The following is a 23,597-nucleotide window of genomic DNA, read 5'->3' on the forward strand; positions in this document are numbered from 1 at the left end:
GGGCGCCTTTTACGACGCCCGAGTCGCGGCGCTTGGCGGCGGGCGCGGAGCCGTGCGAGCTCCGCTGGAGCGGCGGCGCCGGGGGAGTCGCGGACGGGCGGGCGAGCGCCGTCGCCATGTCGCACGGCCACAGTCACGGCGGGGGCGGCTGTCGCTGCGCCGCCGAACGCGAGGAGCCGCCGGAGCAGCGCGGCCTGGCCTACGGGCTCTACCTTCGCATTGACCTGGAGCGACTGCAGTGCCTCAACGAGAGCCGCGAGGGCAGCGGCCGCGGCGTCTTCAAGCCGTGGGAGGAGCGGACCGACCGCTCCAAGGTGGGCGGCCCGGGCGGGCCCGGAGCCGCGGGGCCTCGGAGGGTAGACAGACAGGGAAACTGAGGCCCAGAGGAGCAAGGTGGGCGCTTTGCCTTGGTTCCGAGAGGCGGCGAGGGCAGGTGAGGGAGGAGAGCAGACACTGCTGCCTCTCCCTCTTGACCATGGTTCACATGGCTGTCCGACGGCATCACCTGGCCCGGGGTCGAGATCCAACCTGGAACCCAGACCCCTTGGAGAGCTGTGTGAAGGCTCCCCGGAAGGCTACACATAAGCACTGGTCTTTGAATTCGCAGCCTGGAACAGCCGTCAGTAGAATCCGTCTAGTTCAGAGGGTCTGTGGTGTTTAGAACATTGAGACTCATTAGCGCCAGGCTATTAGGACCCCGGGGCCAGGGTGTGGGGCAGGTCCATTTACAGCGCATCTCAGTGCGTAGAACAGGGAGGCCAGATGCCTGAAATTGTGGGCGCTCAGCAGTTACCTGTTGCTTTCTCCCCCGCCCCCCAGTTTGTTGAAAGTGATGCTGACGAAGAGCTTCTGTTTAATATTCCGTAAGTACCTCCTTGGGGCTTGCCTCAGGCGAACCAGGCTTTTCCCAGTTGTCTCTTCCGATGGCTTCATTCACTGGATGTGTCAAGAGCGCCCATCTAGTTCGAGAAATGGGATCGATTACGCTGGTGGGTTTGAGGAAGAAAGTATCGTAGTTTTTTTTTTTTTTTTTTTTTTTTTTTTGTGACTGGAAACGGATGCATTTGTTGAATTAATCATGGAGGAATTGACGTAAATTTCATAGAGGTTGTGGTGTGACAGGATCTTTGAAATGACTACAAGTGCCAGATAAGTAAACCGAGCTAAGAAAGGGAAGGGACCCGCTCAGGGTCACACAGCCGCTTGAGATTCGGTCCCAGGTAGACAGCCGTCTCTTTTGCGTTCTGGCAGATTCACTGGCAACGTCAAGCTCAAGGGCATCATCATCATGGGAGAGGACGATGACTCACACCCCTCCGAGATGAGACTGTGAGTAGCAAGGCCCTCCTCAAAGTCCCCTTTGCCTTTTTGTGCTAACATTTTATTCCAGGGGTGGGGAGATGGCTCAGTGGGTAAGAGTGCTTTCTGTACAATCACAAGGGTCAGAGTTCAAATCCCCAACACCCAAGTAAAAAAAAAAATCTTGCTGTGGAGGCAGCAAGATTGCTAGGGCTTGCTGGAGGTCAGCTTAGCTCCAAGTTCTCAAGGGAATAAGGTAAAGAATGGTAGAGGAGGGCGCCTGATGTCCACCTTTGGCCTCTTTGTGCATATGCCACACACAAACACAAATACACACAAATAGGTAGGTCAGGCTGGGTATGGCAGTGCACATGTTCTCACTGTGTAACCCTAGCTGGCCTGGAACTCACAGAGCTCTGCCTTCTGGGATTGAAGGTGTGTGCTACCCTGCCCAAGCTGCCTTTTTTGTGTTTTGTGGTGTTGGGGATGGAACACCAGGCCTTGTAAGCGCCAGGTAACTGTTCCGAGGCTGAACCTCATCCCCAGTCCAGGGACTGATTAGATTAAACATCCTAAGGGCCAGCTGTTTGTCTTTTCCAAATGCTGACTTAACCATTCATTCAGACAGTATAAAACAAATGCTAGTTGATGACTTTGCAGTTTCCTTAACCTAGTTGCAGATCCCGGATGTTTGTTATGGCTGCTCTTATTGCATACAATTACCATCTTTTTCTTTTTGGTGTTTTATGACAGGGTTTTTTTGTGTAGCCTTGGCTGTCCTGGACTTGCTTTGTAGACCAGCCTAGCTTCAAATTCACCAAGATCCGCCTGCCTCTGCTTTCCCGAGCGCCGGGACTGAAGGTGTGTGACACCTTGCCTGGCCACAATGACCTTTATGCTGTGATGCTGACATGGAATTACTCCACCTGCATCTGTGGCCTCGTAGTAAAGTTCCATGATTTATTTTTGCCACCCTAGGCAGTTCTCCCTTCTGCAGAGTTTACCTTATTCTGGTGTTGCCTTTCTGAGAGAAAAGGGATCTGCTTTGTGAATTCTGCAGAAACACTGAGAAATGTGAAGACAGGGCTGGGCACATAGCTTGGTCAATAAAGTGCTTGCCTAGCAATCGCAGGGACCTGAGCTGCACCTGGGTGAAAATGGTGCTAGAGCATACTTGTAGTAATCCCAGTGCTGGGAAATGGGGCTCCCTGGCCGGACATTCTCACCTAATTGCTGAACCCCAAGCCAATAAGAGACCCTGTCTCAAGGTGGTTGGCATTCCCCAGGATCACATCCAAGGTTGGTTGTCCTCTAGCTGCAACACAAGCACCCAGACATAAATTTACACACATACATACATTAAAAGAGTGGAGAGATGGCTCAGTGGTAAGTATACTGGCTGCTTTTTCAGAAGACTGAGGTTCGATTCCCAGCACCCACATAGTGGCTTACAACCATCTCTTAACTCCAGTTCCAGGGGATCTGACACCTTCTGCTTTCCCTGAGGGCACCAAATGCACAAATGAGGTGCACAGACATAGGTGCAGCCATTCACATACATAAAATGATAATTATTTTTAAAAAACTGAAGGGGCCAGAGAGAACTGGTTCAGAGCCAAAGAGCATGTATGCTGTTGCAGAAGATCGGGATTTGATTCCCAGTACCCACATCAGGTGACTCACAGCTGCCCAAAACTACAGTTCCAGCGGACCCATCACCCCTGCATACACGTACGATACACACATAGACTTACACAGGCATCCACATACACACATAAATAAACATATCTTAGGAAAACAAGTAAGTGCAGTAGCACTATCTCATGCCTATAATCCTAGCACTTGGAAGGCTAAGGTTGGAGGATTGCTGAGAGTTTAAGGCCAGTGTAGTGAGCCCCAGGCCAGCCTGGGCTACAGAATACAAACAAAAGAAAAACAACGTTTGTTTTTTTTGGGACAGGCTTTCTCTGTAGCCTTGGCTGTCCTGAACTCACTCTGTAGCCCATGCTGGCCTCAAGCTCACAGAGAATGGCCTGCCTCTGCCTCTTGGAGTGATGAGAACAAACAACATTTTTTAAAGTTTTAAAATAACAAAAAAAAAATTAGTTTGGGGCTAAGGTTGTAGTTCAGTGGTAGGGGATTTAGCATGTGTGAGGTGGCAGGGCCAGTTCCTACCACTCTTAGAGAGGACCAGATTTCGATCCCAGTACTCATGTTGGACGGCTCACAATTACGTATAACTCCAGCTCCAAGCTTTCAGGCCTTCTCTGCTGGCCTCCTTCAGCACACATCCTGTGTGGCATTCAGTCAAACAGAAACAGACAAATAAAAATAACGAATCTTTGAAAGCATATCTCTGTGTTGAATCATTTTAAGTAAAGTGGATGTTTGATCTGGTACGCTTTGGATACTTAGTTACTGGGGAAGTTCACTGGCTGTGGCTCTGGTCAAGCTGCTCTTTTCCTGTGCTGTAGTTAAGAGTATGGTCTGTAGGGCCATACTCTTAGGTTCATTTTCACGCTGTATCCTTGCTAGTTGCTCCTTGACTTCTGGGTACTGTGTCTATGTGCTTTGATGTGTGTATGCCTGAGGGTATGTGAGTATGTTTTGCACTGTGGTGTGTAGTAGCCATCAAGTGGGTCCTGGGGACCTCAGCCGAGAGCCCTTAACTGCTGAGACATCTCTCCAGCCCCATGGTTTTTACTGACTTGTTCATTTTTTTCTGAGAGAAAGGCTTTCTACAGAGTCATGGCTGCCCTGGAATACATAGAGATTTACCTGCCTCTCTCCCTCCTGTGTTCTCAGATTGAAGGTGTGAGCTGCCATGTGCCTCACACCTGGCAGGGTTTTTGATATTTGTTTTTTGTTTTGTTTTTGAGACGAGGCCTCACTATACAAGCTGGTCCCTAACTGAGGGTGACCTTGGGCTATGCTCCTCCCATTTCTGCTTCCCAGGTATACTACTATGTCAGAGAAGCGCTCTCCCCCCACCCCCAGCAGAGGACCAAACCCAGGGCCTTGTGCTTGCTAGGCAAGTGCTCTACCACTGAGCTAAATCCCCTAACCCCAGCATTTTTCTTTTTAAAGGCTTTTTTACTTGTTTTGTTTTTCCAGAAAGGGTTTTATTTTTCCCTTTTTTCTTTTTTGCTTTTTTCAAGACAGGGTTTTTCTGTGTAGTTTCAAACCCATGGCCATCTTCCTGTGCCAGCGGCAGTCACCCGGATCCCTGGGCCTGGTCGTTAGGCATAGTCGTTCTACTGTGCCACAGGATGCGCACTAGAGGGTGTTCCTTCTACCTGGCTGCACCCTGTGCTAGTTAACCATTCCTCCTGTGTTCATACCCCTCTCGGGCTCTATAATCACTTCTCTAGTTTCCACGGGGTCAGCCTGTTTCCTTCTAGGTATATGTGAGAGCATGCAGCATTTGTCTTTCTGTGTTCAGCTTATTTCACTTAGTATACTATCCTCTAAGTTCACCTACATTGCATCAAATGACAGATTTTACTCTTTTTATAACCGAATAGCATCCCGTAGTGTCCTTAAGTCACATTTTCTCAGCCCACTCGTCTGTTGATAGGATTGAGGTTCAGTCTTTGTCTTGGCGATTGTGAATAGTGTCATAATAAACAGCAGATGGCGGCAGGGGTGCCCGTCTCTTCCACACTAACTTCCTTTCCTTTGGGTTTACTCAGGGAAGTGTTAGATCGTATGGTACTTCTATTTCCTGTTTTTTTTTTTGTTTGGAATTTTCCATAATGAAACCCCTAGTTTACATTCCTATCTATTATGTTTGTGGGGTTTTTTTTTTGGTAGTAGCCATTCGGAGAGTGAGATGATAGCGCATGGTTTAGAGGTTTAGATTTGCATTTCCTTGGTTAGTGACTGAACATTTTCATATTCTTGTTGGCTTCTTGAATGTTTTCTTTATGGGGTTTTGAGACAGAGTCTTCCAGTAGAGCCCAGACTGACCTCAAACTGGGGATCTTCCCGGCTCCCAAGTGCTGGGATTACAAGTATATGCTGTTGTGCTCAGCCTGTGTGTCTTTTGAGAAAAGTCTTTTCAGGTCCTTTGACTGTTGTTTAATCACATTATGTGCTCTTTTGCGGTTGGGTTGAGGTCCGTGTGTATTTTGGACATTGTTTACCCCTGTTGGAGTAGCTTGCATGTACTTTGTGTCATTCTGTAGGTTGAAACATGGATTTTTAACTACAGTGCTACACTGCCTCATAATGCTGCTCGTGAGTGCTCACTGTTATTATCCTGCTGTGGATCATTCTTAGAAACACTTTGAAGCAAACACTTGCTTTCTTCAATGACACACATGCTGCTGCAGTGAAAATGTAGCCTCTCCTTATGTGGGTGTGTTAATCAAGTGCCCTGAGTTGACGTGCAGCTGAGTGCTTCGGAGTTTGTTAGTTGTTTCTCTTGTTTTATTTTTGTTTTTGGTATTTTCTTTACTGGCAGTTATACCTTAACTTTCTAAAGCCTTTAATGAGTTTGTCATCTTTTGTGTACTCTTTTTGAAGCTGAAGCCCCCAATTGTAGATTTTAAGAAATATTGGCAGAAGAGTGGCACAGGCCTTTAATCTCAGCACTTGGAGGCAGAGGCAGGTGGATCTCTGAGTTCAGGGCCAGCTTGGGATACAGAATAGAGAGACCCTGTGTCTAAAAAAATAAAAAAGGAAAAGAAATATAAATATGATGGTGTTTGGGGGACTTTTGGACACAAAACCTGATCTTATCTCTTAACTGTGTCTGATGTGTTCCTGCCAAAGTATGCATTTTCCATGCGTCAGCTGCTTTGTTACTTCCCGTGTCAGCATGCGCTGAATGTGCTGCGTCGACTCTTCTGCCTGCAGTCCCCACATGTGACCTAGCATCTCAAGCCACTTGAAGATGCCTCTGGACTGTGCTACTGTTCCTAGCTCTGTCCTTGCTTTTTTTCCTTCTTCTCCTTCTCTCTCTCCCTCCTTTCTCTTCTTTCAGGGTGAGATCTTGCTGTGCTGCCTCTAGTAGCCCCAAATTAATTCTACTCAAGCAATCCTCCAGCTTTGATCTCCTTGGTGGCCAGGGCTGCAGGCTTGTGCTGCCCTTTTAGCTTTGTCATTGGCCTAAGGATGTTTTTATGTAAATGCCAGTAAAACGCCATTTTGCTCCTAACTTTGATCTCCTTTTGATGGAACTGAGGCTAGTTGAGCAGTCATAGGAAGTTTATGGCCCTGAAAAATTTAATAATGCATATGCCTTCACTTTTCCTCCCTTTTATCCCTCAGGTACAAGAACATTCCACAGATGTCCTTTGATGATACAGAAAGGGAGCCAGATCAGACCTTTAGTCTGAACCGAGATGTCACAGGAGAATTAGAGTATGCTACAAAGTAAGCACAGGACCTGCCCTTCACTCTTTGCGTCTTGTCTTTCTTTATTTTGGAGACAGGGTCTTGATCTATAGCCCAGGCTGGCTTTGAACTCAGAACTGTATGTCTCCCCAGAGGACAGGACGCCCTGCCCTGGCCTGTGCCATGATTTTCCTCACTTGCAGTGAGCATGCAGCCTATGAGCTTGCCTCTGTGTCTTGGTCAGCATCCTGTTCTTTGAGCACTGGAAATGAGTTAACAACAGAGGAAGTCTGCCCCTTGCCATGGCTGCTTTTGGCAGAGATCGGTGTACATCACAGACTTGTTAACCTGGAGGTATTGGGCAGTCCTGTGTGAGCAGCTAGTACGGCTTAAGAAAAATGTTTGCCGAATTCCTCTGCGAAGTGGTGCTCATGGCAGACTCGGTTACCTGCGCCCACCTGGTCTCTTCCTTAGTGTTCTCTTCTTAAGGGTGAAGTCAACATGATAAACATGGCTTGGTCACACACCATTCCTGTTTCTTGAAGTTAGGAGCACTGGATATTCCTTTCTTGCCATATCTTCCTGGCTGGACTGGAATTGACATGTAGACCAGACTGACGTTAAACTTGTAATCCTCCTACCTCTGCTTTCTGGGTATGGTGTTGACCTGCGCCATGTGCCAGGTGTGTCGTTTATTCATCTCTGTCCTTACTGCCTTAGACAAGGACTGGTAGGTGCTTGGTAAACGTTCGCCTACTGCTCCAGAGGAGAGTGGGAGGAAGGATCAGGTGTCTGGTAATTGCTTTCAAGCTGGGGCTGAACTGTTGTCCCCCTGTGGTGCACACCGCATGATAACCTGTGTCTTCTTCCTCGCTTCCTTTCCCATTCTCCAGAATTTCCCGGTTTTCAAATGTCTATCATCTTTCCATTCATATTTCAAAAAACTTTGGAGCAGATACCACAAAGATCTTTTATATTGGCCTGAGAGGAGAGTGGACTGAGGTAAGAGAGATTGATGAATGTGTATCTGCACAGCATGGGGCAGGAGCTCCAGGGAAAGAGCATGTAGGGTATTGGTTGCTCTGCCTGTTTATCATTTTTCTTTTTTTGTTTGTTTGTTTGCTTGAGACAGGCCCTCATTATGTAGCCCTGGCTGGCCTAGAACTCATTTTGTAGACCAGTCTTGCCTGAGTCTCAAAGAGCCTGAATGCATGGCTTTTCTTGATTTTATTGTACTTTCTTCACTGGCTAGACTCTAAGCTTTTTATCCATGTATTTTTCTGTATGTATTTGTATGTGCATGGGTATAGGTGTATGTGCTGTGGTATGTGTAACTCAGAGGACAACTTATGAGAGTTATTTCTCTTTCCACCCTTGAAAACCTCTAGAGCTAAGGTCATCAGGTTTGGCAGCAGGCACCCTTACCTGCCACCTTATTTTGCTGGCCCCCCTATAGGTATTGTTAGGGAATGGAAGTGATATCATTTATATCAGTTCACAGTTTTGAAGTTTCAAAGTTGTCTTGAGTGTTGTGCTATCCTTGCTTAGCCCTCAGGAGGCCATGGGTTCACTTGTCACAAATTCTTGACAGCCTCTTGTTCTGGGTACCAGAGATGAGACCATAAGTATCTTAGACAAGTTCCTGGTCTCACCTGGATTTTATCAAGGATTCTGCTGTGACTCTTTGACAGTGGGTAGTGGTCTCTGCTGGCTTCTCAAGATTAAAGGTGTCAGCAGGGCGAGCTTCGGAGAGGGCATGTGGCAGAGAGGCTGGCTAAGGACTGCTGCATTGTGTTTGCTCTAGGAAAGGGTTCTTCATTTGCCACTGACCTCACCTCTCCCTTTCCTTGTAGCTTCGCCGTCATGAGGTGACCATCTGCAATTATGAAGCATCAGCCAACCCAGCAGACCACCGGGTCCATCAGGTCACCCCACAGACACACTTCATTTCTTAAGGGCTAGCCGGGGCTCCCTCAGATGCGCTGTTAGTGAAGGTGTGCGACCACCTGCTGGGAAGGACTGGGAGGCTCCAGCAAGAGTTGCCTGCCACAGCCTCGGCCAGGCTCTGCCCTGGGGTTGCTGCAGGAACCTGGGCTGTGGAAACCACCCACCACCAGGAGCAGTATGGGTGCCAAGGGACAGTCGTTTTGTAAGGCACTGCAGAAACCGGGTCTTAGGCTTGGTGGCATCTGGCAGTCGTGAATAATGCTAACTTTTCCAGTCAGTGTGGCCATGGGATTCCAGTGTCTTGTTGCTTGTGGCACGTTTTTTGTGTGATTTGCCTTTTTTTTTTTTTTTTTTTTTAAAAGGAAGCTTCCTCGGCTGCAGGAGTCCCTCTGAAACCCGAGTGTTGTGTCAGTGTTAGCCGCCAGGAGGGTCTCCAACTAGAAACACGTGTTCCTGCTTGCTCCTCCTCCCTGTCACTGCGCAACATTTGTGTCAGGGTGCCTAGCTGGTATCATGTGTCACAGACTGTCCCGAGATGGTGATGTTTGACTACTTGAGAGAGGTCCCTCTCACTGTCCAGCCAATCAGTTGGGAGAGCATGGAGTTGTTTCTCTGTTTGGGTGACCTGGTTGGGGTAAGATTGAGACTTAGTAAATCTTCTCCTTGGTGTTTACTTGCTTCTAACTTGTATTGTAAACCCAGTGCTCAAATCTGGAGACCCTGGTTTTTCTGTTTGTGGCTTTTATTCACTGTGACTAATGAGCTTCTTAATAAATCCTTGCCAGACCTGATGTTTGTCTTTTCTTCTGTGCTTTTGGTAGCATTCTTACATTTCACAGGGAACTGACTTGAACTTGTATCTTGTTTTCTTTTGATCTAGGTAGATCATACATGTCACAAATAAAGATTAGATCAGTTCTTCCAGGAGAGGTCCAGCTTAATTCTGTACAATGGGGTAGAAACGTTTGTACCTTTGCATGTTGTAAAAAGGGTGCTGGGACAGGAACCCTAAGTTCCATTTCTCATGAGGGGGAAGTAACTTACAGAGTAATGTGTATAAAAACAAAGGAGAACATGGACTGCAGAGACCTCGTTAGGTAAGAGCTTTTGCTGCTCTCCTCGAGGGCCTGAGTTCGCTTCTCAGCACCCACATGGTGGCTAAGAACTGAGACTAGTTCTACTTCCAAATGCTCTCTTCTGGCCTCTGCTGACATTTCATTCAAATGGTACACAGTAAGACACATAAAATAATCTTAAATACAGGAGAGATTATTGAGGCATCAAAAGAAATGAGGCTGAGGACTGTGAGGTGAACAAAGGGCACCTGACAATCTGAGCGTCAGGAAGCGTTTGACACCCCCACTTTTTCACAAAGTAGGAAGAGTTGGTGAGGGGTGGATCCTGTCCTGGAAAATGCCTCTGAAGAATAGCCCGTCATTTTCAAGAGGATCTTGAAAAAAGTCCTGCCACTCTAAGCCTTGTCAGGAACCAAAGTTCTGAAATGAACTAGAGTTCAAATGGTTCTCCGTGCATTCAGACTGTCCACTCAGCAACAGCCCGCTTGCTGTAGGACATTCTGAAGACTAGAAGGGCTAGTAGGTGGCCATGTAGCTCAGGGGTAGAGCACTTACCTAGCATGTACAAAGCCCTCGGTGGGGTTCCTAGTATCAAGATAAGGGCCATTTAACATTTTTGGATTAAGGGGAAAAGTTAAAAACCTCAAAACAGAGCCATAAAGATGGCTCTGAGGGTCAGAGTGCTGCTCAAGACTGGCAATCTGAGTTAGGATTCCCAGAACCCGGCTTGAAAAGCCAGAGGCCACAGCACATGTCTGTAAAGTAGGCAGGATGGGGCGATTCCCCTGGAAGCACTCTGGCCAGCTTGACTAAAGTATACAATACAACAGCAAAACAGACTGCCTTAAAAACAGTTTGCTGGGCATGGTAGTTCAGGCCTTTGTTCCTTTATTACCAGTCATTGGGAGGCAGAGACAGGCACATCTCTGAGTTTAAGGCTGGTCTGATCTACATAGCAAGTTCTGAGGACTGATGGGTTATACACATACATGCAAAACACCCAACATGTCAAAACACTAGCCCATCCATTCCACTAATATGTGCTTACATGTGGTACCTGGAACTGGGCCTGCAGGTTTGAAGTGTCACTTGCCAAAGTGCCACAGTGGTTCATGTGATCTGTATGCAGGAGGAGCTGCATTTCATCCACAAATCAACCCAGCAGGATTCTGCGGGCAGTGGAGCCAGCTGGGCTGTTTTAGTCTATTTTTATCCCCTTTCTTTTATAAAAGCTGCTTCCAAGTCTTTGGCTTGCTGTGGTCCCTTGATCCCCATATTCCAAACGCCATCTCCATGACCCGTTGACTTAAATACAAGAATAAGCTGCTTGGCCTGGAGGGAAGTGTTTTTGTTGATCTTCCAAGCTTGTGTTGCTTTGGGTTCACAGAAAACAACAACAACAAAAACTAGTGTAGGTTAAGCTGGAAGAATGAATCCTCAGCTACTGAGGGACCCCTGTGACTCATTTCCTGTTTGCCAAGTCCTGCAAGCTCTCTCAGGGATTCAGTCCTTCAGTTGAGTTTGTCTTTCAGCCTGGACTCCAAGCTCAATTTCCACTTCATCAGTGTGACTCAGTGGTGACCAAATGTAAACCCTTTTGTTCTTAGCTCACAGATGGTGGCATTTTGTACACCCTGCAAAGCATTACTTGTCAAGGACAGTGTCAAGCCAATACGGCAGTGATGTTCAGTATCCTGATATGGCCTACATACTTTCTCAGGGCTCTTTTTCAAGTGGCTAAGGCCTCACACTGTGATTTTACAGTGTTCAAAGCAAGTTTACGGTAGCCTCATTAGAGCTTAACAGCAAAGTTATGAAATAGCAGGTGGTTATTATCATTTTATAGCTGAGGAAGCCGGTCAGGAAATGCAGATTACAGTGTAATCTTGAGGTTGCTATTTATTTACTTTCTTTCCCTAAGCCTTATTTTCCTCATCTTTAAAGAGTGGAGAACCAGGTGATCAAAGGTCTTTTCAGGCCAGAGTGTGTGATTCCATCCATGATCCTGTGAAACTGGAACAAGGCTTGAAAACCACTATGGAAGCCAGTTGTGGTGGCTCATGCCTGTAATCCCAGCACTCAGGGAGGCAGAAGCAGGTGGATCTCTGTGAGTTGGAGGTCAGTCTGGTCTACAAAGGGAGTCCGGGACAGCTAAGGCTACAAAGAGAAACCCTGTCTCGAAAAAAATAAACAAAAAAGAAAAGCAGGATGGAGGACAAACAAGAAGAAAGATGAACAAGGAGAAAGATCTAAAGTACAACATGAGGCACGTAGTTAAAAGCATTCACCAGTTTTGTGAGGGAAGCCAATCTCTGAGATGTTAAAGCTCTCCACTACAGTAACCATTTTACCACAGATGTATGCGATACAATGGACTGGAGACAGAAGCAGTAATGCGTATCTTAATAAAACAAAACAGCGGTGGATACCCACGACCACACCTGGAAGTGTGCCCTGCTCCATGGGGATGGGGAGAATAGTGTGAGGAATGCCGTTTCTCCAGGACTCAGGTCCCCCAGGAGGTCTTGGTTGGGCAGGGCATCTGGGAATCCCATGTCATGTCAGAGGCTGTAGATGACAGAGTTGCATCACAGGGAGTGGTCCCACTGTGGGCAACATGGCAGCTCTTAGCTGGGAAACCTGGACCCACTTCCGGGTTCCGTAACGCTGTCCGGGCTACTTCCGGCAGCGAGATGGCTGGGTTCCCGGGACTCGAACGGAAGTTCCGGCGGGGGCGGCCGAGGGGGAAGAGTGTGTGTCTGTGAGGGAGAAAGGGGAGAATCGCCCGGACGGTCTCGGAAGCCCCTGGGAGTGAGGTACCCACCCCGGCGTGCAGCAAGACTGCGAGTGTCTCGGGGCGGCGGCGAGGGGTGGCCGGAGGGTGCTGTCCAGTTCTGGGACGGCCGGGCCGGGGGCTTGGCGCGTGGCGGGAGAGCGGCTGCGCGCTGGGCAGTGGGAGACCCCATTGTGGGGCGGAGGCTTCCCAGGGTCAATGCCCCCTCGTGGGCAGGCGCGAGCCCCGGGGCGTGGTAGCAAATGCCACTGTAGGGATGTAATGACCCCGGGTCAGAACCCGAGTTCCCACTGTGGAGAACGGGAGACGCCGGGTCATCCATTGGAGAGCGGGAGCCGGGTGGCGGTGGCAGGTGCAGAGCGTGTGCGAAGAGGAACCCGAGGGTCAGCGGTGTGGAAAGAGGCTGTGTGATCTTTCTACCGTGAGGAGGGCCAGTCGGGGTCAGAGCTGAAAGGTGGGAGCCCGCGAGAGGGCGGGGCGCCCTCAAGACACTTAAGAAGCAGGTATTGGAGGCTTCCGGAGTTTGGAGGATGCTAAGGATGGGGAGGGGCCAGCCAGCCTGATATTCTTTTGTGTTGGGAGTCCCAACACCTGTTCATTTGGGGACCCATTTGCAGTCAGTGACAGCAGCTACAGCAGGTAGCCCTGTGGAGGTGGGAAGGCTTGGAGCACCAGTTTGTGGTGGAAGAGGGTAAAAGGGAGTTGTTGGGCTCCCATGGGACACAGTTGGCTTCTAGAGGCCCTGGGTCCTGAGCCAGAAACTGCTGTGAAAATTGGACAGGGGCTGGATAGGAGGGGAAGAGAGGAAGATGGAGAAGATGGGAGGTGGGTGGGATTGAAAGCCTGTTTCGGCATCTCTCCCTCCTTCGGCATCTCCCCCCCCTTCGGCATCTCTCCCTCCTTCTGTATCTCTCTCTCCTTCGGCTCTCTCTAGGGGCAGGACTCAGGGAAGAGGAGTTCCAGGGGTTCTAGGAAAGGGATACCTGGGACCTTGGAAGGACGCAGTTAGCACTCAGAGGCTTAGAGGGGGAAGGCTGCAGGAAACGCCCTGCCTTCCCTTGCCCCCCCCCAACTTCCACACTTCCAACCCCTAAACCCTGTACCAGCCCATCTGTACCTTGCTCTGGGGTAGGGTCAGAACCAGACCATGAGGATGGCTGCCCTTGCTTCTCAGCCTTGGGGTGGGGCCAACTTTCTTTTTTTCTTTCCTTTTAAAATATTTGTTTTTATTTTATGTGCATTGGTGTTTTGCTTGCACATATGTCTTTTTGAGGGTGTCGGATCGCCTGGAGCAGGAGTTACAGACAGTTGTGAGCTGCCATATCAGTGTTGGGAATTGAACCAGGGTCCTCTGGAAGGGCAGCCAGTGTTCTTCACTACTGAGCCACCTCTCCAGTTCCCTGGGGCCATCTCTCTACACCTCTGCCCCGATTTCTTTCTGCCTGTATTTTTTCTCTGCTCAGAATCAAACCCTGGTAGAGGTGATGGCCTGGGTGGGCTTCTTCTTCTTCTGTAAATTATTTATTTTTATTTTATGCGCATTGGTGTTCTGCCTGCATGTATGTCTGTGTGAGGGTTTTATATCTTGGAGTTACAGACAGTTGTGAGCTGCCATGCAGGTGCTGGGAACTGAACCCAGGTCCTCTGGAAAAGCATCCAATGCTCTTAATGGTTGAGCCACCACTCCAGGCCCTAGGAGGGCTTCTTAAACCAGGAGGCTTTTTTGGCCTGACCTTGCTCTTGACCTACCTACCACCTTCCCTTGTGCAGGCCCAGCCTGCAGGAAGCCCTGCAGTGTATGTGTGGTAACGCCATGTCTGTGCCCCTGCTCACCGACGCTGCCACCGTGTCTGGAGCTGAGCGGGAAACGGCCGCGGTAAGGGTGCACAGCAGCGGGTGGTGGCTGGCCGTAGGCAGTGTGGGAAACATGGAGGTGGCAAGTGGATAGCCTGAAGCTAGGAGGGTTAATAACTTGTTGGCTCTCACCTCTGTCCCCCCAGGTTAGGGGAGCTCGGGGAGGGGTGCACTGGAGTTGGAGGATCTAAAGGGGGACCCTCCCCATCCCACTTCCAACTTTTTTTCCAGGTTATTTTTTTACATGGACTTGGAGACACGGGGTGAGTGAGCTGAGGGGTGGGTGCCCGTTCGTCAGGGAGGGCTGGAGGGCCAGTGTCCTCTTGTTCCTTCCTACACTCTTCCACCCCACAGGCACAGCTGGGCTGCCGCCCTCTCCACCATCCGGCTTCCTCATGTCAAGTACATCTGTCCCCATGCGTGAGTGTCACTCCAGCTAGAGAGGGGCTGGGGGGGGGGGGGAAGGCAGGCAGCGTCCTCTAGTCCTAGGCCTGTTCCTTTTATCAGTTGCCTCCTGGGGCTTGGACTCAAAGCAGTCAGGCCACATACAGCCTTAGCTCCCTGGATCCCTAGGAATGGGCTCTGGTTCTGGCCTTCACCTCCAAAAGCTTCCTAGAGCCAAGAACTCCTAAAAGGAGCCTTTCTCAAGTACTCACCCCCTGAGCTGGACCCCATCACCGAGTGTTAGTCTCTGCTTCTCCATCGTTACTGCCGATGCCCCAGACACAGCTCCAGCCCCACGTGGCAGGTTGCCTGGAAACACTTGAAACACAGTCCCTGCCTGCCGGGAGGGGCCCCAAAGGGCAGCTCTGCCCATTCCCAGGCTCTCCTCTGATGCTTTCCCTCCTGAGACCTCTGGCCACCCCTCCCCAGGCCCAGGATTCCTGTGACCCTCAACATGAAGATGGTGATGCCCTCCTGGTGAGTTTGGGGCGGGAATGAGATTGGAGCTGAAGTTGCTGCTGGCGCTGGCCAGGTCTTCTAAAAACTACCGCCTCTGCTTTGCCCAGGTTCGACCTGATGGGGCTGAGTCCAGACGCCCCGGAGGATGAAGCTGGCATCAAGAAGGCCGCAGAGAACAGTAAGGCCCCTGGCCCTCCCTCATCATTCCCTTCCCGGCTCCCCCTTCCCAAAGCACTGGGCAGTGCCCGCTGCTCCCTCAGGCCTCCAGCGGTTCCTCTACCCAGTCATGCCCTTCCCCCAGTCAAGGCTTTGATTGAACATGAGATGAAGAATGGGATCCCTGCCAATCGAATCGTCCTGGGTGGCTTTTCGCAGGTGAGGAGGGTGTGAGAGGGAGGGCCTGAGTGTGCGTGTTGTCCCCTCCTGACCAAGTTATTCTCTTCTCCCCAGGGAGGTGCCCTGTCCCTCTATACAGCCCTTACTTGCCCCCACCCTCTGGCTGGCATCGTGGCATTGAGCTGTTGGCTGCCTCTGCATCGGAACTTCCCCCAAGTGAGTCTCTCCACAGGCCCCTCCTCTCCTGAAGGTCCCTGTGGCTTGGGCACTGTGCTGCATGTGGCACTGACCTTGCCCTGGAAATTCTCTCTGGCCCACAGGCAGCCAATGGTAGTGCCAAGGACCTGGCCATCCTTCAGTGCCATGGGGAGATGGATCCCATGGTACCTGTTCGGTTTGGGGCCCTGACAGCTGAGAAGCTCCGGTCTGTTGTCACACCTGCCAGGGTCCAGTTCAAGACATACCCCGGTGTCATGCACAGCTCCTGTCCTCAGGTCAGTGGGGATGGCCTGCTCCTACGCTCTCCCTCCTCCTTCCGTCAGGGAACCTCACACTCTCCCTTTATCTCAGGAGATGGCAGCTGTAAAGGAATTTCTGGAGAAACTTCTGCCTCCGGTCTAAGTAGTTGCTGGCTCCCATTGTGGTCCCCCAGCAAGCAAGCACCGCACCATCTTGGATCTGAGCCGGTCGAGGCCCTGTCCCTTCTCTTCCCACCCTTATCCTCTTCCCACAGGCCTCTGGGGCAGGTGGCCGAGGCTGGCCAGGCCTTCCTGCTGACCTCGGCCATCTGGAAGTCAGCGGCAAGGGTGGGCTGCTTTCTTTTCCCACTTCCTCAGAGGCGGGCCCCAGCAGCAGTATTGGAGGGGCTGTAGGCAGCGGGAGAAAGGGGCCCAGCTGCTGACCCACTCAGGACCTCACTCACTAGCCCCGCTTTGGGCCCCCTCCTGCGACCTCAGGGTTTGGCCCATGGGGCCCTCATGGGCCCCCACCCCAGTGATTCTGCCCGGATAATCGTATCTCCTGCCTCACTGCAGCTGCTTCTCTGTCACGAATGTGTCCATGGCCCGGGGCCCTTGCTGCTGTGGGCTGCCTGCTCCTGGGCAGGCAGGTTGGTGAGGAGGTAGAATCCTCGGAAGCCTGTCCCCTCAGGGGGCTGGGCCCTGCCTCCCCATGGCTCTTCCTTGCTGGCCTGGAGCCTGCAAGGCTGGATTGAGGTTCAAGGGCCCCCTACCCTCTGCTGTCTCACCCCCACTGTGTCCCCACTCTAGGGCCAGGGAGGCGGTGGGGGAAGAGTTGTGTCTTTGTCTTCTGTCTTCATGTGGTTTTGGGTGTTTTTCTTGTTTTGTCCTGGATTCCGATAAAATTAAAGAAATTGCTTCAACTCTCAGGCCTGCCTGACGTAGTCTAGAGCATCGTCTGTGGGAATCTGCCCCAGGTTAAGAAAACATTTTATTTTAAATAGTTTGCAAAGCTCAGTCATAGCAGTATAAGTTAGTGCCTTGGGGAGGCTGTGGTCCCAGACCTTCCCCCACATGCTCTGGGGGTCACAGAAGCTCCTGGACCCTGGGGGAGATAGGTTAGAAAGACCCAGGCTCCTGCCTGGTCAGTGGAGCAAGAGGTCTCCTGCCTGGAGGGCTGAGCAGGCAGCTGGCATTTGAGGTAGAGTGGCCTCAGCTTGGCCCCAGAGCTTAGGGTAACAGGGTCCTGTGGACACTGGAAAACAGGCAGCTGCTCGTCTCCTTTTCTGGTCCATGGTGAGGAGGTCCTCAGGCCTGTGCCCCAAAGCCTGAAGGGTTCTGCTTCTGCCAGCGCCATAAATCTTCACCTGTGCAGACGTGGATAGTCAGGGTTTGCCCAAGGACAGCCCAGGCCAGTTCCTCCCTCTAACGGGTTAGGCAGACACTCACACATCCTGTCCAGCCCCAAGGCTGCCGTCCATCCCAGCTCCTCGTGGGCCAGGCTGGGATTGGCGTAGCAGGCTGCCACGTCACCTTCCCGCCGAGCCACCACCTTGTACGGGATCTGCAAGGGATACTTAGCTGAACAGGCCCGGGGCCTCGGACCGCAAGTAAGAGCTCTGTCAGACACCTAGCACTGAAGTGCAGGGCGGCTGGAGAAGATGGGCGTGCCGGGTGCCGACTGCGTGGGGGGACCCTACCTTCTTCCCGGAGGCCTTCTCCATGGCTTGGACCATCTGCAGGACAGAGTAGCCTGTGCCTGTGCCTAGGTTGTAGGTCTGCCCAGGAGAATGGGGTGTTAGATGAGGTGTACCATTCTCCCCACATGCCGCATTTGCCCCGACCCCAACCCTTTCCCTCCCTGGCCTCTCAGCTCCCTACCCGGCAACCACATTGCTCCTTCAGCTTCTTCAAGGCTGCTATGTGGCCCTTCGCCAGATCCACCACATGGATGTAATCCCTCACACCTGCAGAGGAAGTGGTTACGTGGGAAGGTTGTCCCTGCGCAGGCCCCCTCCCTGTCCTGACTCCTAGGCTCACCTGTCCCATCCTCCGTGGCATAGTCATCACCAAAGACATTCAGGGCTTTCCGTCGCCCAATTGCCACCTAGGGCAGAGGTCAGGTCAGCTTCTTCAGGAGCCCTGGCACCAGTGGTACTGCGAGGCCCCCTGGGATTAGCCCCCCTACCTGGGAGACATAGGGCATGAGGTTGTTGGGGATGCCCTGGGGATCCTCGCCGATGCGGCCGGAGGCGTGGGCGCCTATGGGATTGAAGTAGCGAAGCAGCACCGCATTCCAGGCCTGTGTGGTGCAGGTCAGACAGTGGGGCCGGGGCACTCGGTGAGTCCCGACTCGAACCACAGCTGTCCACCTCACCATGGCTGGCTGTGATCCCTACCAATGAGCAAGGGGTGGCACCTGCGTACCAGTTGCTGCGAGCTTGGGCAGAGCACTGCCACTTCTCAGCCTCTGTCTCCTTGTGAAAAGGGTGCCCAGGATCCCAGTCCTCGAACCAAGGGGGCCAGTGAATGCAGGGAAGGCTGGGGCAAGGGGTCCTCACCGTGTCTGCCCGGCACAGGTCCCGGATCATCTCCTCAATGAAGAACTTGGACTTGCCATAGGGGTTTGTGCAGCCCCCGGTGGGGTGGGCCTCGTCCAGGGGCAGGTACTGGGGGTTCCCGTACACGGTGGCCGAGCTGCTGAACACCAGATTCTTCACCCCGTGGGCCCTCATGATCTGGCCGGGGAGGGGAGGGTCAGTGGCCTGTGCCTCACCTCTAGAATCAGTCCTACTTGTTACTCCACCCTCGGAGGGTGGGGCTGGGGCAACGGCTCACTCAGTTCCAGAGAGAGAGAGAAACAGGCTAACAGGCTGGGAGGTGAAGAGAGGCATGTATCCGAGAGTTCAGCTGGGTCCTCTGGGCTTCTCCCACACAGGCCCTTACAGTGGCTGGCACGCCAGACAGCCTGGGCCCCTGCTGGGGGCTGTGTCGCCTTGTTCTTACCTCTAGAAGCTGGATGGTCCCTGTTAAGTTAACTCTGTAGTAATCCAGAGGCTTCTGTACCGACTCGCCCACAGCCTTGAGCCCAGCAAAGTGGATGACAGCCTTAAAGCTGTACTGCAGGGGAAAAGCCAGGGTCGTGGGAGGCTGTGCAGGTCTCCAAAGTGCTCCTACCTGCCGCTCCCCCTCTTCCCGTCTCTCTCTGAGACAGGGTCTGTCTGTAGCCCTGGCTGTCCTGGAACCTGCAATGTAGACCACGCTGGCCCCAAACTCACAAACTCTGCCCGCCATGCTAGCACCCACCTTTTTAAAGAGGCGCTGTAGGGCTGCCTGGTCCAAGATGTCCATCTCCTCAAACTCCACAGAGCGGCCTGTCAGCTCCTGGACCCGTCGCAGGCTCTCAGGCATGGAGTCCCCTCCTGGTGGGGCATGCAGAGGCCATCAACATTAGAAAATGGGGTCCTGGGCTGGGGAGATGGCTCAGCGGTTAAGAGCACTGTCTGCTCTTCCAGAGGTCCTGAGTTCAACTCTCGGCAACCACATGGTGGCTGACAACCACCTATAGTGGGATCTGATGCCCTCTTCTGTCATTCAGGCACACAGAGCAAATAACATGCTCATATGTATAAATAAATAAATATTTTTTAAAAAAAAAGGAAAGAAAATGGGGTCCTATATCCAACCACTCCAGAAACCACCCCCCACTTCCCATCCAGCTCACTCACCGCGAATGGCGTTGTGGAAGTTGTCAATGACCACAGGCGAGTAGCCTGCTTCCAGCAGTTCCAGGACCGTGTGGCTGCCGATGTAGCCAGCCCCACCAGTGACAAGCACCTTCTCCCCCATGGTGCCTGGTGAGAAGACGGATTTTCAGAGGCGGCTGAGGCTGTCTGCACAGGGCCTGGTTCCAGCTGGATGCTGGTCCCCAAACCTCATCTTGGAGGGTGAGGGGGTGAGACCTAGCTTAAGGAGAGGCTGCGGAATCCGCTCTAGGTCTTCCTGGGTAACGCTCACTTTCTAGCCTCAGGGGCCGACGCTTCCCTATCCTCTCTCCAGGCTGCTGTACACTCTCGTTAGGAGGGCCCAGTGAAGGCGATTTAAAGGCCTGCCACCTGTATGTGTAGGAGTCAGACACTCCTTAGTATCTAGTTAGTAGGGTGGGAAGATGGGACTTTTGAAGACCCCACCCTGCCCGCCTCCACGTCTGGAGAATGGGCAGTCCTGGGCAAAAGAGAGCAGGGCTTCGGAATGGAATGCTAGGGTTTGAAAAAGGTGTCTCTCCATAGAGACTCAGGCCCTCTTCCAGGAGCAAAAGGTTCCTGGGTTTGGTCACGAACACCTATCGCTGTACAACCCTTCCCTGGAAGGTCAGTTAGGAGGAAGCAGTAATACACCAAAAGGCTTCAAGGGTGGGGTCCTTTGCCAGAGAGGCTGAGCCTAGCTCCCAGGCTGCTGTACCAACAGCCCTGGAGTGGGTCGGCTTTCACTCCACTCTGTGGCAGCCAATAGCTCAGCTCTGGCCCAGCTGGGTCACTCCTGGCATGAAGCAACAGATCCCGCCCAACTTCCGGCAGCACCTAGCGGGGCCGGGAGTCGACGTGGATTTGGCTCCCGCTCAGATGCCAGGTGTACAGCCCCGCCCTGAGCAAACGGTTAGGCGGACAGAAAGGAAATCCACACACTGAGGCCTTTCATTCTCACGACCTGGCTTGCTGCCGGTTTTCCCCCAGGCCGCCTCAAGTCTCCGCTGGGGTCATGCTGGCTGCAACCCGCTGAACTGGGTGCCCACTGCATGCCAGGCGCACTGCCCCGCACTTGTGCGTTATGTCCCCCGTATCTCGATGAGGCAGGTGTTTTCCACTAGCACTTGGTGCTAGGAGAGCCCGGAAGGCAGTCTGCCTGGGGTCACACAGAAGTTAGAACCTGCTCGCTGGCATCTCCGAGCCCACTCCTCGCTACTCCCCAGTACTCCTCGCTGACGAAGCGGTGGCGGAAGGGCCCCGGAGGCAGAAAGGCTGCTCCGCTCCGGACTCGGGGTCACCTTGGTCAGCGGTCCCCTCCTCAGTTTTCCCAGTCTGTAAAACTGGAGGGGAGCGGATGCTGGCTCCCAAGAGTCCGGGCGCGGCCGAGCTTCGCGCCGGACTTTGGTCCTGGGCTGGGAGCGGGGAGCCGGGCCCCGAATGAATGGAATCGGGTGGCCCCCGCCACGGCCGCGGAAAACGCGGGCAGAAGGGGCGGGCCTGTCCCTGTCCCGAGCACGAACCCGACCCTCTCGGAACTCCCTCGCTCCCCGCCGACAACAGGCCCTTTCGAGCCCTCTAAGCCCTTCGTTCTACTCCCCGAACCTGCTGCGGATCCCGCGCTGACTCCAGGCGCCGCCTCCCGCGACAGGCGCGGCGGTCCCTTTAAGAGCTGACAGCCCGGCCTGACCCCGCCCCCTCCACGCCCTCCCGCAAACGGGACTCGGTTTGGCTGTACGGCGGCTCTGGAGGGGCAAACGGCCCGCACAGCCCCGAGGCCACCGAGCTGCGCGTTTCCATCCAGGGCGGAAACGAAGGGAGTGGACGCCATCCGGTGACCTGCGGGCTGCGGAGGGGAAGCGGGGTCTGGGCCGTGGCCTCCTCAACCCTGCAGGCTGCACCCCTCCACGGTGGGCTGCTGCTTTCCAAGTTTCCCCGCATCTGTCAAGCCCTTTGTCGGGCTGTAGACATCTGGCCGGGGACGCGACCTGGATCCAAGTCCGCCTTGGAAACAAACCTTTAAATTCGCTGTAGCAATTGCTGTGCCTATCACTGAGGCACCGCCTCCCTCCCCAAAAGGTGTGTCTGCCCCTGCCCTCCATATGACAACTCAAGACTCAGTTTTAACTGTGTCGGTTTAAAATAAGCGGGGCTGGAAGATGGCTCAGGACACTCGCGGCTCCTGTAGAGGACCTGAGCCCTGTTCCCAGCACCCACTTACCGCCTATCACTCCACGGGATCCCGTGCCCTCTTCGGCCTCCATGGTACATACCTGGAAATTTATCACATACACATAAATAAAAATAAGTCTTTCCAGGTGGCACGGGCTAGCACTTGGGAGGCAGAAGCAGGAGGATTTCAGGGCAGGCCAGCTACAGATGAATGAGAACCTGCCTCAAGAAACAAAACTAAACAAAAACAAAAACTGAAAAAGAGAAAGAGAGGAGGCTGAAAAATAACGCACTAATTAAGGGCACTTCGACTCCTCACAACAACCTGTGGCTGCAGCTCCAGGGGGTTTGCTCTTGCAGTCATTCCCACACATAATGCTGTGTTTTTGAGACAGGGTTTCTCTGAGGGTAGCCCTGACTGTACTGGAACTGGCTGTGTAGACCGGGGTGGCCTGGAACTCAAAGATCCGCCTCTGGAGTTCTGAGGTTAAAGGCATGTGCCCCACCCTCAACCCCCCCCCTTTTTTTTTAAGTAGGGGAGAAGCAGTTAAGAGCTGGTAAAGGTGAGGACCAGAGTTCTGTTCTCGGCACCTAACCAGCATGGCTCACAGCTATCTGTACAGACAGCTGGTGATTCTCTACCCTCTCCTGGACTCCAACCCCTGTATTTACTCTCTGTTTCTCTCTCTCTCTCTCTCTCACACACACACACACACATACACACAAACCAAACATACACACAGACAAAAACACACAAACATCCAATGTGTATACATAATTTTAAAAAACCTTAAAATAACTTTTTAAAGTGGGGGGGGTAATGCCACACACCTTTAATCCCAGCACTGGAGGCAGAGGCAGGCCCATCTCTGAGTCTGAGGCCAGCCTGGTCTGCAGACCACGTCCCATGACAGCCAAGGCTGCACAGAGAAACCCTGTCTCAAATACAAAACAAAAAGAAAGAAAAAAAGAAACCTTGAACTTCTGGTCCTCCTGCCTCACCTCCCAAGTGATTATGGCATGGACACAGATTCTACTTCCATGCTGAACTTATTCTCAGCTCTTGGGTGTTCTGATTTCAAGTGTCTTGGTTTGGTTCTGTGTGTGTGTGCGTGTCTGTGTGTGACAAGGTTTCCCTGTGTAGCCTAGAACTCGATCTATAGACCAGGATGGCCTTCCCTCCTGAGAGCTGTTGTTAAGGTGTGTACCATCCCCACCTGGCTCATTTCCAGTTTTACTGCCTATAATGCCCCTCTTCCCATGGTTGCATTGTTGATTTAGTGGTTTTTTTTTTTCTTTTTAATAAGCTGCCTATAAAATATCTAGGTAGTTTTCTTTAAAAAAAAATTGTTACTTTTAAATTATGTATATGTGTATGCCTGCAAGTGTGCACTTGAGTATAGGTGCTAGAGGAAGCCTGAGGCAAGAGAGAGAGAGAGAGAGAAGAAAGAAAGAAAGAAAGAAAGAAAGAAAGAAAGAAAGAAAGAAAGAAAGAAAAGCCCAAGGGAAACATTGTCTAACTTTGTTATCCCAGCACTGGAAGGCAGACAGAGCTCACTGGCTAGACAGCATAGCCTACACGGCTAGTTCCAGGCCAGTAAGAGACCTGTCTTAATTCTCTGGGAACAGAGGCACAGCCTCAGAAACAACTCCTTGGGTGTCCCAGCCAGCCACC

General features: G+C 52.1%; 3 protein-coding genes across 6 annotated transcripts; 2 read left to right on the forward strand and 1 right to left on the reverse strand.

The window, feature by feature from the left end:
• Pithd1 (PITH domain containing 1) lies at positions 1-9,377 on the forward strand. Of its 2 annotated transcripts, XM_021631515.2 has the most exons (7): positions 1-314; positions 820-863; positions 1,252-1,329; positions 6,574-6,678; positions 7,533-7,641; positions 8,493-8,564; positions 8,949-9,377. In XM_021631515.2, the coding sequence occupies exons 1-7, from the start codon at positions 117-119 to the stop codon at positions 9,126-9,128; spliced, it is 786 nt and encodes a 261-aa protein (XP_021487190.1). In that variant the 5' UTR covers positions 1-116; the 3' UTR covers positions 9,129-9,377. The 2 variants fall into 2 exon arrangements, with proteins under 2 accessions (XP_021487190.1, XP_021487191.1); XM_021631516.2 differs by having other exon boundaries at positions 7-314; positions 8,493-9,377.
• Positions 9,378-12,328: 2,951 nt separating this feature from the next.
• Lypla2 (lysophospholipase 2) lies at positions 12,329-16,936 on the forward strand. The gene is made up of 10 exons (XM_021631517.2): positions 12,329-12,478; positions 14,227-14,332; positions 14,542-14,573; positions 14,665-14,730; positions 15,184-15,231; positions 15,321-15,391; positions 15,515-15,588; positions 15,664-15,765; positions 15,870-16,043; positions 16,120-16,936. Exons 2-10 carry the CDS (start codon positions 14,255-14,257, stop codon positions 16,168-16,170), a joined length of 696 nt encoding a protein of 231 aa, XP_021487192.1. The 5' UTR covers positions 12,329-12,478; positions 14,227-14,254; the 3' UTR covers positions 16,171-16,936.
• Positions 16,937-16,981: 45 nt separating this feature from the next.
• On the reverse strand, positions 16,982-21,446 carry Gale (UDP-galactose-4-epimerase). 3 transcript variants are annotated; one of them, XM_021631518.2, is made up of 11 exons: positions 21,356-21,446; positions 19,736-19,861; positions 19,314-19,429; positions 19,014-19,127; positions 18,569-18,745; positions 18,196-18,309; positions 18,048-18,114; positions 17,889-17,974; positions 17,708-17,785; positions 17,457-17,571; positions 16,982-17,374 (listed from the first exon to the last, which is right to left on the reverse strand). In XM_021631518.2, the coding sequence occupies exons 2-11, from the start codon at positions 19,854-19,856 to the stop codon at positions 17,316-17,318; spliced, it is 1,047 nt and encodes a 348-aa protein (XP_021487193.1). In that variant the 5' UTR covers positions 19,857-19,861; positions 21,356-21,446; the 3' UTR covers positions 16,982-17,315. The 3 variants fall into 3 exon arrangements, with proteins under 3 accessions (XP_021487193.1, XP_060235273.1, XP_060235274.1); XM_060379290.1 differs by lacking the exon at positions 21,356-21,446 and adding an exon at positions 20,715-21,348; XM_060379291.1 differs by lacking the exons at positions 19,014-19,127; positions 21,356-21,446 and having other exon boundaries at positions 19,736-20,706.
• Between the last annotated feature and the right edge of the window lie 2,151 nt (positions 21,447-23,597).

This window comes from Meriones unguiculatus, chromosome 3 (genome assembly GCF_030254825.1).
Source record: "Meriones unguiculatus strain TT.TT164.6M chromosome 3, Bangor_MerUng_6.1, whole genome shotgun sequence".
Classification (NCBI taxonomy): Eukaryota; Metazoa; Chordata; class Mammalia; order Rodentia; family Muridae; genus Meriones; species Meriones unguiculatus.